The sequence below is a fragment of the Callithrix jacchus genome, chromosome 1, assembly GCF_049354715.1.
Source record: "Callithrix jacchus isolate 240 chromosome 1, calJac240_pri, whole genome shotgun sequence".
NCBI classification, from domain to species: domain Eukaryota; kingdom Metazoa; phylum Chordata; class Mammalia; order Primates; family Cebidae; genus Callithrix; species Callithrix jacchus.
Window position 1 is genome coordinate 15181645 of NC_133502.1, and position 16323 is coordinate 15197967.

General features: G+C 42.4%; 1 protein-coding gene and 1 long non-coding RNA gene across 3 annotated transcripts in view; one reads left to right on the top strand and one right to left on the bottom strand.

Annotated features, from left to right (window-relative positions):
- Window positions 1-1081: 1081 nt before the first annotated feature.
- Window positions 1082-5966, bottom strand: LOC144582650 (uncharacterized). The gene is made up of 3 exons (XR_013535811.1): window positions 5661-5966; window positions 3917-4058; window positions 1082-3637 (listed from the first exon to the last, which is right to left on the bottom strand). It is a non-coding gene; the product is annotated as an uncharacterized LOC144582650 (long non-coding RNA).
- Window positions 5967-8307: 2341 nt separating this feature from the next.
- Window positions 8308-16323, top strand: part of TM9SF2 (transmembrane 9 superfamily member 2) — a 64872-nt gene continuing 56856 nt past the window's right edge. For both annotated transcript variants that reach the window (XM_002742519.7, XM_078373918.1), the window contains exon 1: window positions 8308-8655. In XM_002742519.7, coding sequence (XP_002742565.1) covers window positions 8485-8655 — 171 coding nt within the window. In that variant the 5' untranslated portion in view covers window positions 8308-8484. The remainder of the gene's footprint in view (window positions 8656-16323) is intronic.

The window sequence follows — 16323 nt, forward strand, 5'->3', positions numbered from 1 at the left end:
GCGGCTATCCTTAACACCCTGAGGGAGCACTGTCCAAGTATATTATTGTTTTTCTTTGGTATTAGGATCTTCCCATTCGAAGGCAAAGAGGTATTAGGACTCTGGGGCCAGAGGAATGGAGAAGAAAGCATCTTTTAGGTCTGGGACTGAACCATTTTGCATCTCATGGTACCTGAGCCATAAGGGTATATGGATATGCCACCAGTGGGTGGTTGGGAATAACAGCCTCATTAATTATTCGGAGGTCATATACTAACTGGTATTCCCCCAGAGGCTTTAGAGTGGATAAGATGGGGGTATTGCAGGGAGAATTACAGGGTTTTAGGAGACCATATAATAAATAACACCTCAACCATGGGTCCTAGGCCTTTTCTTGCTTCCTGCTTCATTGAATATTGTTTCCATTGGGAAAGTAGCTGAGGTCTTCAAACTATTTTGACTGGCCCTGCTGTTTTAGCCTTCCCTAGTTTTCCAGTATACCAATGCCAATGGGTTAAGCTGTTTATTAATGTGGCCTGAAACACTGCATTTTTGAACTATCAGCAATTTCACTGGGTGATGCTTAAATTGTAGTAATGCCCTATTTTAACCATAATATCTCTTCCCAACAGGGGGATTGGGCAGCTTGGTACTGCTAGGAATTCCTGTTAGAAGAGCTGTTTCTCCAATTGACAAATCAAAGGAGGAGTAAATAATCTTGTTTGTCAACCCTATCAAAAAGTGGGCAAAGGATATGAACAGACACTTCTTAATAGAATACATTTATGTGGCCAACTAACATATGAAAAAAAAAAGCTCATCATCACTGGTCATTAGAGAAATGCAAATCAAAACCGCAATGAGATACCATCTCATGAGAATTAGAATGGTGGTCATTGGAAAGTCAGGAAACAACAGGCTGGCGAGGCTGTGGAGAAACAGGAATGCTTTTACCCTGTTGGTGGGAGTGTAAATTAGTTCAACCATTGTGGAACACAGTGTGGCGATTCCTCAAGGATCTAGAACCAGAAATACCATTTGATCCAGCAATCCCATTACTGGATATATAACCAAGGGATTATAAATCATTCTACTACAAAGACACATGTACATGTATGTTTATTGCAGCACTATTTACAATAGCAGAGATGGATCCAACCCAAATGCCCATGAGTGATAGACTGGATAAAGAAAATGTTGCACATATACACCATGGAATACTATGTAGCCATAAAAAATAATTTCACATCCTTTGCAGGGACATGGATGAAGCTGGAAACCATCATTCTCAGCAAACTAACACAGGAACAGAAAACCAAACACTACATGTGCTCACTAATAAGTGGGAGTTGAACAATGAGAACACATTGACACAGGGAACATCACACACCAAGGCCTGTTTCAGGGTGGGGAGCAAGGGGAGGAAGAACATTAGGACAAATACCTAATGCACGTGGGGCTTAAAACCTAGATCATGGGTTGATAGGTGCAGCAAACCACCATGGCATGTGTATACTTATATAACAAACCTGCACATTCTGCATATGTATCCCTGAACTTAAAGTAACATTAAAAAAAAACAAAAAACAATGAACTTGTTTATGGCTTCCCTTCCATTCTCATAACACTTACAGACTGGGAGGAAAGGCTTTCCTGTGTAAGCAGTAAGGACAGAGTAATTCCCCCCTTGTCAAAAAGAAACTAAATTTGGGTATCCATGACGTCTAGAGTTAGCTGGGGCTCCTCAGTAGTAATTACAATGTTCCAGGACAAGGGCAGTGAGGAAGACCCTGAGCCCCTTGGGTCTTCATCTAATTCCTCCTTTCACACTGCTAGTTTTGACTGACCCTCTCGGTGGGAGCACAGGCAGTCAATTCTCCAGTGCCAGGGGCCACAACTGGTGCCTTTGCATTGACAGCAGGGGCCAGGGTTGGGGGTGCGTAATACATGCCTTTCTCTAATGCCCGCTTTCCTTGCATTTGAAGCAGGAACCTTTGCTGGCATTATCGTTATGGTCCTTCGGGTTTCCCTTAGACATTCTTTGGACATTCAGGGCTTGGCCAATGATGGCTGCCATAATTTTGGCTTGCCATTTTTCTTTATTCTGTTCCCTTTTTCCTTCCTTCAGGTCATGATTGTTATACACCATAATGGTGATATCAAGAAGCTGATTTTGATTAGTTTGTGGCCCATCTGTAGCTTTTGGAGCTTATATCTAAGGGAGTGTAATAAGTTGCTAGGATGAATCGAACATCTCTCCATGAGAAAGCAAAGGCTAAGGTCAAAGTCTGGAACCCATCCGCAAATTTCCTAGGATGCTTGGAATAGCTTCCTAGTTTTTCCTTACATTGTATGTGAGTTACAGAGAAAGGAGCCTGTAAGAGGACTGGCCCCTTGGCTCCTGCTACTTTCCTAGGAGGTAGCAGGGCTGGAGAGAGAATTGAATATGGTGTTCATCTCTGAGTGTGAGGGGGATTTAGTAGGGTCCCTGGTGTTTGCACCTCAGAAGCACTTGGCAAGGGGCTCTATGGGGGTAGTTCCTGTTCACCCTGAGAGACAGCTGGCCCTTGTAAAAGGGGGTCATCTATAATATCTAGTTCTGCCTTAGCACTTTCCTTTGCGGGGGTTGGGTTCTGGGAGTTTTGCGGATTGTTAGTTTTTTTTCTATTGGAGCATGAAAACCTGTGCATATGGGATTTCTGACTATTTTTCCTGCCTCTTGCAAAGTAGGTCTAATAGCAGGATGGTGTCATAGTTAAGGCTACCATTGTCTGCCCATTGTTGGGGGCTGGGGAGGTCATAATGGGGCCAAATCATATTGCAGAAAAAAATTATGTGTTTTCCCTTTAGATTTTCAGGGTCAAATTGATTCTAATGGTGGAGGATGTAGCCAAGCAGGGCATCTGGTGGAAGGGGTGTAGCATTGCTCACAGTGGAATCAGGTGGAATAGAGAGTAGCCTATAGTGGTCTGAAGGACAGAAGAGGACTTTGAAAAGTGGAGGGTCCGTTAGGTGGCCCAAATTTTACTCAAGGCATCCCCCTGAAAAAATTCTGGATCCAGACTGGGGTCCCCAGGGGCATCCCCACTTTAGGACCCTGATTTAGTCTGTCAGATGTCTCTGACCTTAGATGGGTGCTGGCACTGCTTTGGAATGGTTCCCTCCACCACTGAGCACCGTCTATGAACTTTCCTTAAGGCTTTTCTATCCTACTTAAACAACCCTTTAACCCTTTAAATGTAACCCTTTAAATTAGGCAATAATACATTCCCTTTCATGAGTTTCCCCCACACACACCCCATGCCCCACACAGACCACCTACGACATGCCCAGACCCTCTGACTTGTATAACCTTTTTTTACACAGCTAGTCTGTCCTTTACCCAGATGAGTAGGTAAAGGTAAACATTTAGCATAAGAAAAGAAGGCTTAAGTTGCCTGAAATGTGTGTGAGTTCGTCCAGGATGAGCTTCTGCTGCCAACTCCATCACATGTAGAGATCAGGGACTATAACTGGAAAGGATAGAAAATAGAATTTCCCTCTTCCAGGCAGGGCAGCCATCCCTGTTCACTCCTTGGCCTTCAGACAACACAAGAGAGTAGCCCCCACCAGTTCCCCTCAATCGCCAAGGAGCTACTAGAAAACAGCAGCTCAAAGACTGAAAAAGAGAAAAAGGAATATCAGAAGAAGGAGAAAAGGAATAGAACTTAGAAAATCAAAAACAAAGTCAGGTGCAGTGGCTCATGCCTGTAATCCCAGTACTTTGGGAGGCCGAGGCAGGTGGATCGGAGATCAAAGAGGCTCAGGAGATCAAGACCATCCTGGTTAACATGGTGATACCCTGTCTCTACTAAAAATACCACACCCCTCAAAAACAAACAAACAACAACAACAAAAAATAATAATAAGGAAAAGGACTCAGGTCCCTCATCCGAACCCTGTGGTGTTGGTCAGGTGCTTTCACGTGGAAGACTTTCAGTTTCACCAGAGTGGCCCCGGCCAGAAAGTTGCAGTTGTTTCCGTGCATAGGCACTGTTCACAGAGGGTCACGAGTTGGAAAGGAAAACAGAAAGATTCTCCTATATGTAGCAGAGAGGAAAAGAGAGGAGAAAAATAAATCCCAAACTTTGGGCTTCCCTCCTACCTGGCTTACCAAAATATGTTACCAGTAGAGGGTCTTGCTGCAAGTTGTCCAGGTTCTTTTGAACCAAGAATTGGACAAAACACACAGCAAAGCAAGGAAAGAATGAAGCAAGGAAAGCAGAGATCTATTGAAAATCAAAGTACATTCCACAGTGTGAGAGCTGGCCAAGTAGCAGCTCAAGGGCCCCGATGTAGAATCTCCTCGGGTTCAAATAACCCCTAGGGGTTTCCCATTGGCCACTTACTTGGTGTTCACTCTATGCAAATGAAGTGGTGGCCTGCAATCAGAGGCTAAAGTGAAGTTACAAAGTTGCACTTCTATGCAAAGGAAGACTTGGCCCTGCAATCTTGGCCTTGTAATCAAGTGAAGTTACAAATTTACACTCTATGGAAACATCAGATTCTTGCAGAAAGCAACCAGTCAGAGGTTATTTTCAGTTTTCCAGCTGCAGCACAGAAAAGGTGGGGATTTGTAAAGGGAGTAGCCTCTGGGCCTTTTGCTACTTAGGAGTGGAAAGTTAGGGTTTTCCTTTCCAAATGGCTGTAGGAAGTCAGTGTGAAACAACTTCAGGTTCTGTCTCCAGACCCTATTCTCCTGTATCACTAGTGGAGTTCAGTGTGTACTTCCTGAAAATGGGAGCAGTTTTGCTAATAATTTTAACACAAAAGTAGGGTGATCAGATAAAATATCCTTATGTCCCATGGAATAGTTGGAATGTACTTATACTAAAAAATCATTTATCATCTGAAATTAAAATTCACCTGGGCATACTGTACTTTTATTTACTATATCTGACAATCTTATACAGAAGTCATCATGGGAAACTCAGAAAAGGCTGTCCAAATTATTTTGGCAGAGAGGAGTAGAAGAAACAAATGACATTTTTAAAAAAATTGTTGGGCCTTGTGTGGTGGCTCACGCCTGTAATCCAAGCACTTTGGGAGGCTGGGGCAGGCGGATCGCCTGAGATCACAAGTTAGAGACCAGCATAGCCTGGCCAACATGGTGAAACCCGTCCTATTAAAAATTCAAAAATTAGCTAGGCATGGTTGCGGACGCCTGCAATCCCCAGCCTCTCCGGAGGCTGAGGCAGGAGAATCGCTTGAACCAGGGAGGTGGAGATTGCAGTGAGCCAAGATCGCGCCACTACACTCCAACCTGGGCAAAAGTGAGACTTTGTCTCAAAAAAATAAATTAAAATAAAAATAAATAGTGGTAAAATACACATAATAGAAAACTTACCGCCTAACCATTTTTAAGTGTACACTTCTGTGACTTTAGTATATTTGCATTGTTGTGCAGTCATCACCATTCATCCCGACTTTTTCACCAACCCATATCTGCAACTCTCTGCCCATTAAACAGCAAATCCCCATCCCTCCTTCCCTAGCCTCTCTACCACCACTGCTACTTTGTCTCTATGAATATGACAGCACATAGTATTGGCAGTAAATCAGTTAGCAAATGCAATCTGAAGCAGAGGAAAGGAAAAAGTCATATCCCTCAAGTTTTACAGTCCCAATAAAAGTATTAGTACTTTGAGAAAAGGAGCCTCACGGTCGTGGGGAGAATGAAGGAAAAACTTCATTTCTTTCCAGTTTGCCACCGGAACTGCCACTCTAGCGGGGGCCTCCATTTTGTGGCTTGCGTGGAGGGCGGACGATCTCTCTCTCCGCCACTCCCTGGCCTCGAGTAGGCACCGCTGCCAGGTAACCAAGGAACCCCGAGCGAGGAGTTGCCCAGGAGAGGCCGGATCCGGAAGTAGGGGGACCTCTCCGCCCCGCGGCCAAGCCCCGATCCCTTCCCTTTCCATCGGACCTCGGCCGACCTAGATGACGTGTCCGAATAGGAGTTGGCGGGGTGCGGCGGGTCGGCCTTGCGCATGCGTGACCCGCGCACCGGTCGAGCGGGTAGCGTGAGTTTGGAGGTCATTTTCCTTGAGAAAGGCTCCGCTTCTCCGGGTTTTTGCTGGTGCCGCGCGCGGGGGATTGAGGGAACATTGCGCTTTGGAGGGGAAAAGGTTGCTGACTTTTAAGACTCCCAGGTCGTGGTGGGCTCCCTCTCTAGAGTGGCTGGGTTACTGCAGGAAGTCACTCCCCTTTCTTAGGTGAATCCTTGACTGTAAAACGAAGTTAAATGTCTCTGGAAAACCTCAGGTTTATTTCAGCGCTGAAAGTCTGGCTCCAGATTCAGATCCAGCACTCTTGTGTCCTGGCCAGTGAGAGTCGTGGAGTGCTTTCCCCGCGCCTGCGGTCTCCAGGCTCTGTGGATGTACAGGTGTGGGATGTAGGAGCAGGTCCTTACCGTGGAACTTACAAATAAATGGGGGAAGAAGACAACAAACGTGATCCTCTCTGATAGCAGTAGATGTGGGATGCCAAGGTTTAAGCAGACGAGTGGTAGGCATTAAGGGATTTCAGGTTTTATAAAATTGTTTTTGCCAAGAGTGGAAGCTGAGAGGCTACTGCAGTAAGAAGTCCAGGGGAACTAAGAATTTGGCTTGGACCAGAGTGGTAGCTGTGGGCATGGAAAGTACTGAAAAGATTTAGTCCATAGTTTAGCAGCCCAACCAACGGGACTTGCTGAAGGACTGCAGGTAGGGAGTGAGGGAGTGAGAAATTAGGTTATCCTCCAGGGTTGAGGCCTGAGAAGAGATGGGTAGTGACGCCGTTTCCTGGAAAACAGGAAATATTTGGGATGTGGGCATTGAGATATAAAGAAGGTCAAGTTTTAGTGGTGCTAGAAAAAAAGTGATCAAAAATGTTAATTTTTGTTTCCTCCTCTTTCCTATTTGGAGAAAACATGTGTTTCCTTTTTTGTTGCAAATCTCCATGACTTCCAAATACAGAATATCTTACAGTTTTCCCCTAGCCCAAATTTCAGTGAATACGTTGATTTATTTGAGGGTGAGGACGTGAAAGGGAAGCCACCTAGGCACAATTTTCTGCTCAGGCCCTGCCAGATTAGCTTTTGTTATTTAAAAAGAAAAAATGATGTCATTCCTTGGGCCAAGGGATGTGCTCAGCACTTTCTCTACATTTTTCACTTAATCTTCACAACAACCTTAAGATGAACGTTTTTATCCACCTCCCAGTTCTCTCTTGATTGACTTGGCTGCCCCACTATATGGATCAGCTTGCAGGGTCCTAGGTCCCTTTGGAAATCTGATGAAAGTTATAAACCTTCCCTGGGAAGAAAGTCCAAGCAGCCCCAAGAACTTTAAATAAATAGGAGTTCACTGGCCCCCAAACTTTCCTGAGCTTCCTATTTCACAAACTTGCCCATTCTTGAATTCTGAGCTGGAGGTTGTGATTCTGTTAGGTAGCTTAAGATGATGCACTCTTTTGAAGTTTTCGATTGAACTCTAGTGTAGCCAACTGAATTAACTTTTTCAGGTCACTAAAAAGTTTCTCCTTGAAAAAAACTCAGAAGACGCAACACACCCATACACGTGTGTGCATTACACACGCGTACACCATATCACATCATCAGTGGGAAAAGTGACAATCTTGCTCATACCATATTAATCCGATTCGCCAGAACTACTTTCTTCACTGAGGTCTCAGGTGTGCTCTGGTCTCCCTTTGAAGAAAAGAAATGTCAACGCTACCCTCTATTCGCCTACTCCCATTTCCCCCCCCCACTCCATTTCCACTCTCCCTTAGAGAGATGTGTGCACACAATCACTGCCCAACGCAAGAATACATCACTGCATCCAAAGCTTGGAAACTGTCCATGCAGATGCCCCTGAGTGGCTATTTCAGGACTTGTGGCTAGTTCCTCCCCATTTGTTTTCTTAGCCTGCTCTCAACCAGGTGTCTCCCGAACTTTTCCTCTCCCAACTCCGCCTCCATCAGCAGATGCTTTCTGTCATAGGGACTGGCGTGCCGCGGGCACTGTGGTAGAGAAATCCTATGATGGATACGAGAAATTTGTAAGACCCAGCAGCAAATGGGGGACGGCTTGCGACCGCAACGCTCCACGGCCCCCACGCCTGGGAGCTCTAGATCGGAATTCGGAATAGGAACGTGAAAGGGCCGGAACATCTCTCCCAGCAACCACCCCAGCCGGCGCGCGAAAAACCCGGAAAGTGGATTTGGCCCCCGTTTCCTCCCGGAAACTCCTGTGGGTGCTTGCGACCCCTCTCACTGAGCATGTGCAAAGGGCGGTGCGCATGCTCGGTCGCGGTCCGGTTCGGTTTCTGTTGCGGGACGCAGGGTGTCTCCTAGCGCAACCGGAACTAGCCGTCCCGGGGCCGGCCTCCCTTATCTCCGGCGGCCTGTGGTGGTCTCCGAGCCTCCCCACCCCTCCTTCCCTTTTCATCCCCTAGGCTTGGTTGCCCTTTCCCCGAAACAGCCGTCATGAACGCGAGGCTGCCGGCGTCGTCTCCAGCTCGGTGGCCGCGGCTGTTGCTGCTGTCGCTGCTCCTGCTGGGGGCGGCTCCTGGCCCGCGCCGGAGCGGCGCTTTCTACCTGCCCGGCCTGGCGCCCGTCAACTTCTGCGACCAAGAAAAACAGAGCGACGAGTGCAAGGTGGGTGAGGCCTGGCGAGCCCCTTGATGCACTTTCGGAAGGGGAAGTCGCCCCTATCCGGGGGAGCTGATCCCGGGGTGGGAGCGTGGGAAGGGGGCGTTGCAGTGGGTGGGGTTGTTTCCCCAGAAGCTTTTGGAGTCTGCTGGGCTTTGGGTGGGGGGCCCTGGAACAGCGCTAGCCCTTGCAAGGGTCCATTCTGGAGGACTCAGTGGGCCTCAGACTCGCCTCGCGTCTTGCAGGCCAAGTAGCACGAGCAGCTGTATTCAGTTTTCCTGGAACAGAGACTGTGTGTGGAGCGCCCTTGGCGTTGGGCTTCACGCCGCAGAGCTTTGGTCCACGCTTGAATGTTCGCTCACAGCCGTGTATCACCTACGCTAAGGAAGCGGGTGACCGACTCCCTGCATGTGAGCAACACTCAGCCTGGTTACAGTTTTCATTAACTTTTAACTTCATTGCTTCCTGTTTAATTGCACTTTCCTGGAACCTCCTGGTTGCTTAGAAGAGCTTGTTCTTTCTAGGACTTTGATATCTCGCCTCACAAATATAAGTTGGTTCCTTATTTGTGGAGTGTAACACCCGGAACCGCACAAACTGCATTAATAAAGAGTTGCTGTAATGGTTTAGACACTGGATTTCAGACTGTTGAGTGTAAAAGATTTTAATACACAAATAAAAGATACCAGATCTCACTAGTTTCTCTGAGATGGTTTTAAACACTTAAAAGGGCAAATGATGAGAGTAACTAGTATTTTCCTAGGGCAAGTCTTGAAAACTTTGATCTCTTAAAACATTCACACTCAATGTTTTCAGTTTAATTGCTAGTAAAAGAGGCCTGAGTAAAGTAACCTGCTTTTAGATTATCTGGCGTAGGAGTTTACAGTAAATAGACACAATTATTTTGTTAAGTTTATTTAAAACTTAACATTTGGGGGATGAGGATCTCTTTGAAATCTTTAATGATTTTAACAATTCAAATAATCGTTCAGCAAACTTTTACAATCTATAAATAGGCTTATTTACTAAGTTTGATTTTTTTTAAGCTGGTGTTTATTTTATTACTGCTAGCTTTACTATAGCTGTGAGTTTTGAGGTTATTTTAGGGCATTAGATAAGCTATTAAATTTTTCATAACATTTTGCAGTTTCTGTTTAGGTTGTCAGCTATTCTGAATGACATGTTTATACATGTTTGCAAAGACTTATATCTATAAAAAATATCTAAGGATCTAAGGTTTACTAAAATCAGCAGTTCAGTACTTAAGATCACTCTGCAGCGTAAGAAGCTTTCACTCATTTTTGAGTATTCTGACTGAAAGAATCCCTTCCTCTTGTGCTTCCACATGGAAGGGAGATCTAGACTTGTAAGTACACTGGTTTTTCATTAAATATATTAGTAACCAACCTTTAAAGCTAGTATTTGGTCTTTAATTTTAACAGCAGTTGTATATTCTATTCCTAGTGCCTCAAAGATGAAAAATACATTTCCTGCCCACTAGGAACCTCACAGTAAGGAACATAAGCTTCTGGACAGGTTATTGAAATCTGATATAGTACACAGGATGATGTCCAAAGTGTTTTAAGACACAAAAGAGGAAACATCTGTGGACTAACTAGAGTCTTTAGGAAAGCTGTATAGAAGAAGTGACATTTGAAATGGACTTCAGAAAATGAATAAGTGAAACTTACAGGTGGTCTGCCAGTTAGATTGTTTTCTCAACAGGTCCTTTGGTAAGTGGCTAGGTTGTATTATAGTTATTTTTTAGTTAATCTTGGGGGTCATTTTGGATTTTTAATTTTCATAGGTATAGAGATAAAACAGGCAGAGTAGATCATTTTTCTGAAATGTTTGGATTTTTACTTTTATTGCCAGCTACACTCACATCTGGTTAATGGAAACAACTCTTAGAAGAGCAGAGGGTGTACTTTTAGCGTTTTTCCTACGATGTGACTTAACTGATGTAAAGAACTTGAAATAAACTTTCATACTTCTTTTCTTTGCCTTTCAAAGATGATGTTATAAATAACAAACAGTTTAAATTTGTATTACTTCAATCAGGATATTAATAATTTATTCTTATCCATTCTGTATTAAGAAGGACAGTCTTGCACACGTTATTCAGAAAAGTGGAAGGAACTTCTTTTAAAAATTAGAAATGAGAGTTGTGAAATGGAAATAATTCTTTCCAAAAGATGCTGTCAAGGTAGTGAATCTGAAGTTGGATAAATTGGGCAGGTTGTTGATACTGTTACCAACAGGTTTTCCATCTGTAAAATAGGGATAATCATATTTATTACGTATTCCCCTTGGAAGGTGTTTTGCATTTCTTAGAGGAAAAGTGCAATATTTGTCATTGTTGTGATAGTGTAGAGACAAATATATCTTTAATATGTATATAATTTAGGTAGTTTTGTGTTTTTATGTACTGTAATGTTTGTATTGTACATTTAGTTCAGGATGTAAATTGAGAGAATCAGAAGAACCCTGAGGATTTAGTAATTTTGTCTGTTTAAAAATTATTTTATGTTGAATTCACTGGTAGAGAAACAGGAGTCCAGTGAACATAAAATTATATTTATATTGCTTTAGCTTCTGATTAATAATCTTAGCCTTCATAGATAGCTTGAGTATGTTTTGATGGTCTCCTTTTTTTTTTAAGTTATTTTACATGTGCATGCATTTGAATATTGAGGTGGTGCACATTCTTTTTGCTTTTTACAGCCTATACTGTTTCATTCTATTCCTATACTATGGTTTGCTTAACCTTTCTTATTGTAGGGCATTTAGATTGGCCCCAATTTTTCTCTATTATGAGTAGCTTTGCTACAGTGTATTTAGCAGTCATTTGCATATTCCCAAATATAAAATTCTAGGCAAAGACAAGAAATTTTGTGGTTCTGTTTAGTATTGACAGATTTCTTTAAACGATGATAGAATTGATTTACAGTGCCTTTAACTAAATAATACCTTGTGTCACCACACTATTTTAATTTTTATCAACTTAATAGTGATGTGATGGTCCCTAAGACACTTTTTTTTTCTTTGAGATGGAGTTTCGCTCTTGTCATCCAGGCTGGAGTGCAGTGGTGTGATCTCAACTCACTGCAACCTCCATCTCCTGGGTTCAAACGATTCTCCTGCCTCAGCCTCCCGAGTAGCTGGGATTACAGGTGCCCACCACCACGCCCAGCTAATTTTTGTATTTTTAGTAGAGACGGGGTTTCACATGTTGGCTAGGCTGGTCTCGAACTCCTGAGCTCAGGTAATCCACCTGCCTCAGCCTCCCTAAGTGCTGGGATTATAGGCATGAGTCACCACACCTGGCCTAGACACTTTTTAAATGCTTTACTTCCATTGCTGTTGACGTTTCTGTGTCTTTTAGTATGTTTCTTTTATTTGCCTTATTTTTTAGGTTTTGAAACCATAGTAATAACAGATTGAGCTGTGGTGTTTCTTTCCTGTAGACTCTGCTTTCTTAAAATCAAGGGAGACTATGTGACTGCAATAAGTAGAATAAAGCCCTGATTATAAGTGAGTAGATCTTCCAGGCAAAGTACGGAGTTCTGATTTACTTTCTAAAAGTTTTGACTCTTTGAGTTAGCTACATGCTTTTTAGCTTTAGATCAAATCTTAGAGTGCTGAGTAGCATTCTGGCGGCTAAGAGGTGAAGATTAGCAAGCAGTTCACCTTTGCTGCTTTTAACTTTCAAGTAATTATTGGGTTGTCAACCCGAATTCAGACCTAAGAACTAAAAATAGTGTTAATTCTCCAAAACATCTGCCACTTCTTTACTGTTTGATGGATAGATCATGTTCTTAGATGAAAGATTACAATTTTTTTCCTTTGCTGTAAAGGAAAATGACCAATTATACCCCCTAGTGGTTAAAAAGAATGTTTCAATGAATTTAACAACTTTTTTTTTTTTTTTTTTGAGACGGAGTTTCGCTCGTTACCCAGGCTGGAGTGCAATGGTGCGATCTCGGCTCACTGCAACCTCGGCCTCCTGGGTTCAGGCAATTCTCCTGCCTCAGCCTCCTGAGTAGCTGGGATTACAGGCATGCGCCACCATGCCCAGCTAATTTTTTGTATTTTTAGTAGAGACGGGGTTTCACCATGTTGACCAGGATGGTCTCGATCTCTTGACCTTGTGATCCACCCACCTCGGCCTCCCAAAGTGCTGGGATTACAGGCTTGAGCCACCGCGCCTGGCCGAATTTAACAACTTTTTAATAAAAAGGAAAATTGCTTAGAGTCATACTTTCCTTTCTTGGTAGTTATTTCTAGAAGCATTTTATAAGTTGTATTTGTTATTCTGGGAGCAGTTGTGTATAAATACTGGAATGAGTCAAATTTAAGAAAATAGTCCTGAATGTTGATCTGAACAGACGCAGAATGAATATATATGTATCTGTTTTAATTTGACCACACAGGTATTTTCAAGATTTTCAAGTATTTAAAGAAAAAAACATAATGTGTATTTGTATTTATTGGTATAGTGATAATTTATCGATATTTAGTTTCACATTATCAGTTTTCTCTGGAATAAGAGCATTGATTCTTAGCTTCTGGGAACTCATTAGTGTTTGGGCCTCCGTGTTTTAAATCTGAAATTTGGCATTGGAAGGAATAACTTTGACTATGGTAAATACACATTCCAACAATTATTCCTTGTTGTGGAAAGGTATGTGAAACTGAGAAAGTTTGCCTTTCAGAAATTAAATTTTTAAGTAAAATAATTTTAAAACTGTGATTGTTCATTATAGTGAATCTGAGAGTTAGAATGAAGAAAGCAAGAAAAGTCTATAAGTAAAATTGTGTCTTTCTGTCCTGAAGTCTTCTATCATTATGGTCTCTCAGTAAGTTTTGTAGTTAATTGTAGCTGCTTTACATGTATCCCAACAATTGCATTCTATTTTCATTAAAATTAACTATGAAAGACTTTGGAGAAAATTTGTGAATTTTACCCTTTTTTGCTCCCCTTCTCATTTTTCAAACCTGTTTATTGCCCTTTGCTAATAATAGTAGTAAAGACTACGATTTGTGTGTTTTGTATATGCCTTAGCTAAACTTCGTAACGTCCCTATGATATTTAGATTGGGAAACAGAAGCTCAATAAGATTTAGTAGCTGTCTCGAGTACACAGAACTAGTAAGTAGTAGAGCCAGGATGCAAACAAACCCAAGACTGAATCCAAAGCCTGGGTTCTTCGACACTGTCTTGTACTCTGAGCACTCTTCTTCTTTGCCTTTCCCTTGGGGAACCCTGACTGCTTATCACACTGGACTTGGACAGTTCAACAAAACATTCTCTGTTTTATGTAATTTTCATTTCATTTTATTTTTCAGAAACAGTCTTGCTCTGTCACCTAGGCTAGAGTGCAGTCATATTCACAGCAGCCTTGATATGTCTATGTAATATTTAAGTAGTCAGGTTTTAAATTATTCCTTTTTCTGATACAGTCTAAAATTGAAATTTTATTTTTCAGGGCTTTGGGGAAAGAACCCTGGTAATTGTCTAGGAGATCAATTTCTGGGCATTGCTGATGAGATGACTGAGAGCTCATAAACCAGCATTTGTGAGTCCCAGCATTCCTCTTGAGACTTTTATTGTGTCTGAGTTAAGACTTCCCATCTTCAGAAACGCTCCACTGTGGAATTCTCTAATATTAAGTAGTTGAAGCTTCCATAGATTTCCTTATTTATGGCCTCCATATCTCAAACCCTTTTGTGACTTGTCATTTGCCATGACCCTTGTATAGTCACATTTTTTCACTGAGATTTCTTTCTCCCTTGAAAATCCAGTTGTAAGTGTGGAGTGGGACAGATGTGATGATAGTAGTGTAAGGTGGAATAAAAGAAACAAAGGAACCAGGAAATGGGAAAAAGTATCGTCCTGTGGCGTGGTGCATGTGCCTTGTTAAAACAATAGAATAAACTCTAGTTGTGACCACAGCTGGAATCAGGTATGGAATCAGCAGATTAGGACTAGAAATAAAATTGTACTTTTGAGAGAAAGATTTAAAAGGAAGACTATAGAATTCTAAATAAAACGATTTCCATAAAAAATTTCTTAGTACAGGATTGTAATCAGTCTTGGTTTCCCTAAGTGACTTAGGATTCTGCAACTTCCTTAAAATGTTTGACGTTGTCAAAACTTTTCATGCTTGAAATAACCTAGGTAGGGACAGTTTGTAAGTGGGCCTGTGAAACAAGTAATGAAGCTCTAGTAACATCAGTGATAATCTAGAGTATCTGTCCCTATTTAAGGCAAATTTCTGGGAGGAGATGGACTTAACTCTTCTGGATGGTGAATAAAGATGTTTAGAGTGGAAAATGACCTTAAATAAATCAGATATTGCCCTCATGTAGGTCATGCTATTTTGATGATAAGGAAACAGTCAGCTGGATACAGTGGCTCTCACCTGTAATTCCAGTGCTTTGGGAGGCCAAGGTGGGCAGATTGCTTGAGCCTAGGGGTTCAAGACCAACTTGGGCATGATGAAACCCCATCTCAACTAAAAATACAAAAATTAGCCAGGCCTGGTGGCATGAATCTGTAGTCCCAGCTACTTGGGAGGCTGAGGTGGGAAGACTACTTGAATCCAGGAGATCTAGGCAGCTGCAGTGAGCCATGATTGTGCCATTACACTCCAGCCTGGGTGACAGACTGAGACACTATCTAAAAAAAAAAGCCAAACAAACAAAACACACATACAAATCACACAGAGATTCATAACTACTCTAAGAACATATAAATAGCTCTGTCAATTTTTTAAAAATTTTAATACATACTGTATTAGGCTGTTCTTGTGTTACTATAAAGAAATGCCTGAGACTGGGTAATTTATAAAGAAAAGGGGTTTAATTGGCCCACAGTTCTGCAGCTGTACAAGCATGGCAAGGACATCACTTGGCTTCTAAGGGGAGTCTTGGAGTTTTTACTCACGGCAGAAGGTGAAGCAGGAGCAGGCATATCACATGGTAAAAGAAGGAAAAGAGAGTTTTTTGGTGGGGGAGATGCCACACTTTACAACAAGCAGACCTCATAAGAACTCACTCACCATCACAAGGACAGCACCAAGGGAATGGTGCTAAACCATTCATTAGAAGTCCACCCCAATGATCTAGTCACTTCCCACCAGGCCCTGCTTCCAACATTAGGGATTACAATTTGACATAAGATTTTGGTTGGAACAAATACTCAAACTGTATCATTTCACCCCTGGCCTCCACAAATCTCATGTCCTTCTTACATTGTAGAATATAATCATGCCTTCCTAATAGTCCTCCCAAATCTTAACTCATTCCAGCATTAACTCAAAAGCCCCAAGTCCAAGTCTCATTTGAGACAAGGAAAGTCCCTTCTGCCTATGAGCCTGTAAAATAAAAAAGCAAAAACAAGTTACTTACTTCCAAAGGGGATATAGGAATTGGGTAGATATTCCCATTCTGAAAGGGATACATTGACCAAAAGAAGGGGGCTACAGGCCCCATGCAAGTCTGAAAATCCAGCATGGTAGTCCTTAAATCTTAAAGCTCCAGAATAATCTCCTTTGATTCTATGTCCCACATTCAGGTCACACTGATAGGAGGGGTGGGCTCCCAAGGCCTTGGGCAGCTCCACCGCTGTAGCTTTACAGAGTTCAACCCCCACAGCTGCTCTCACAGGTTG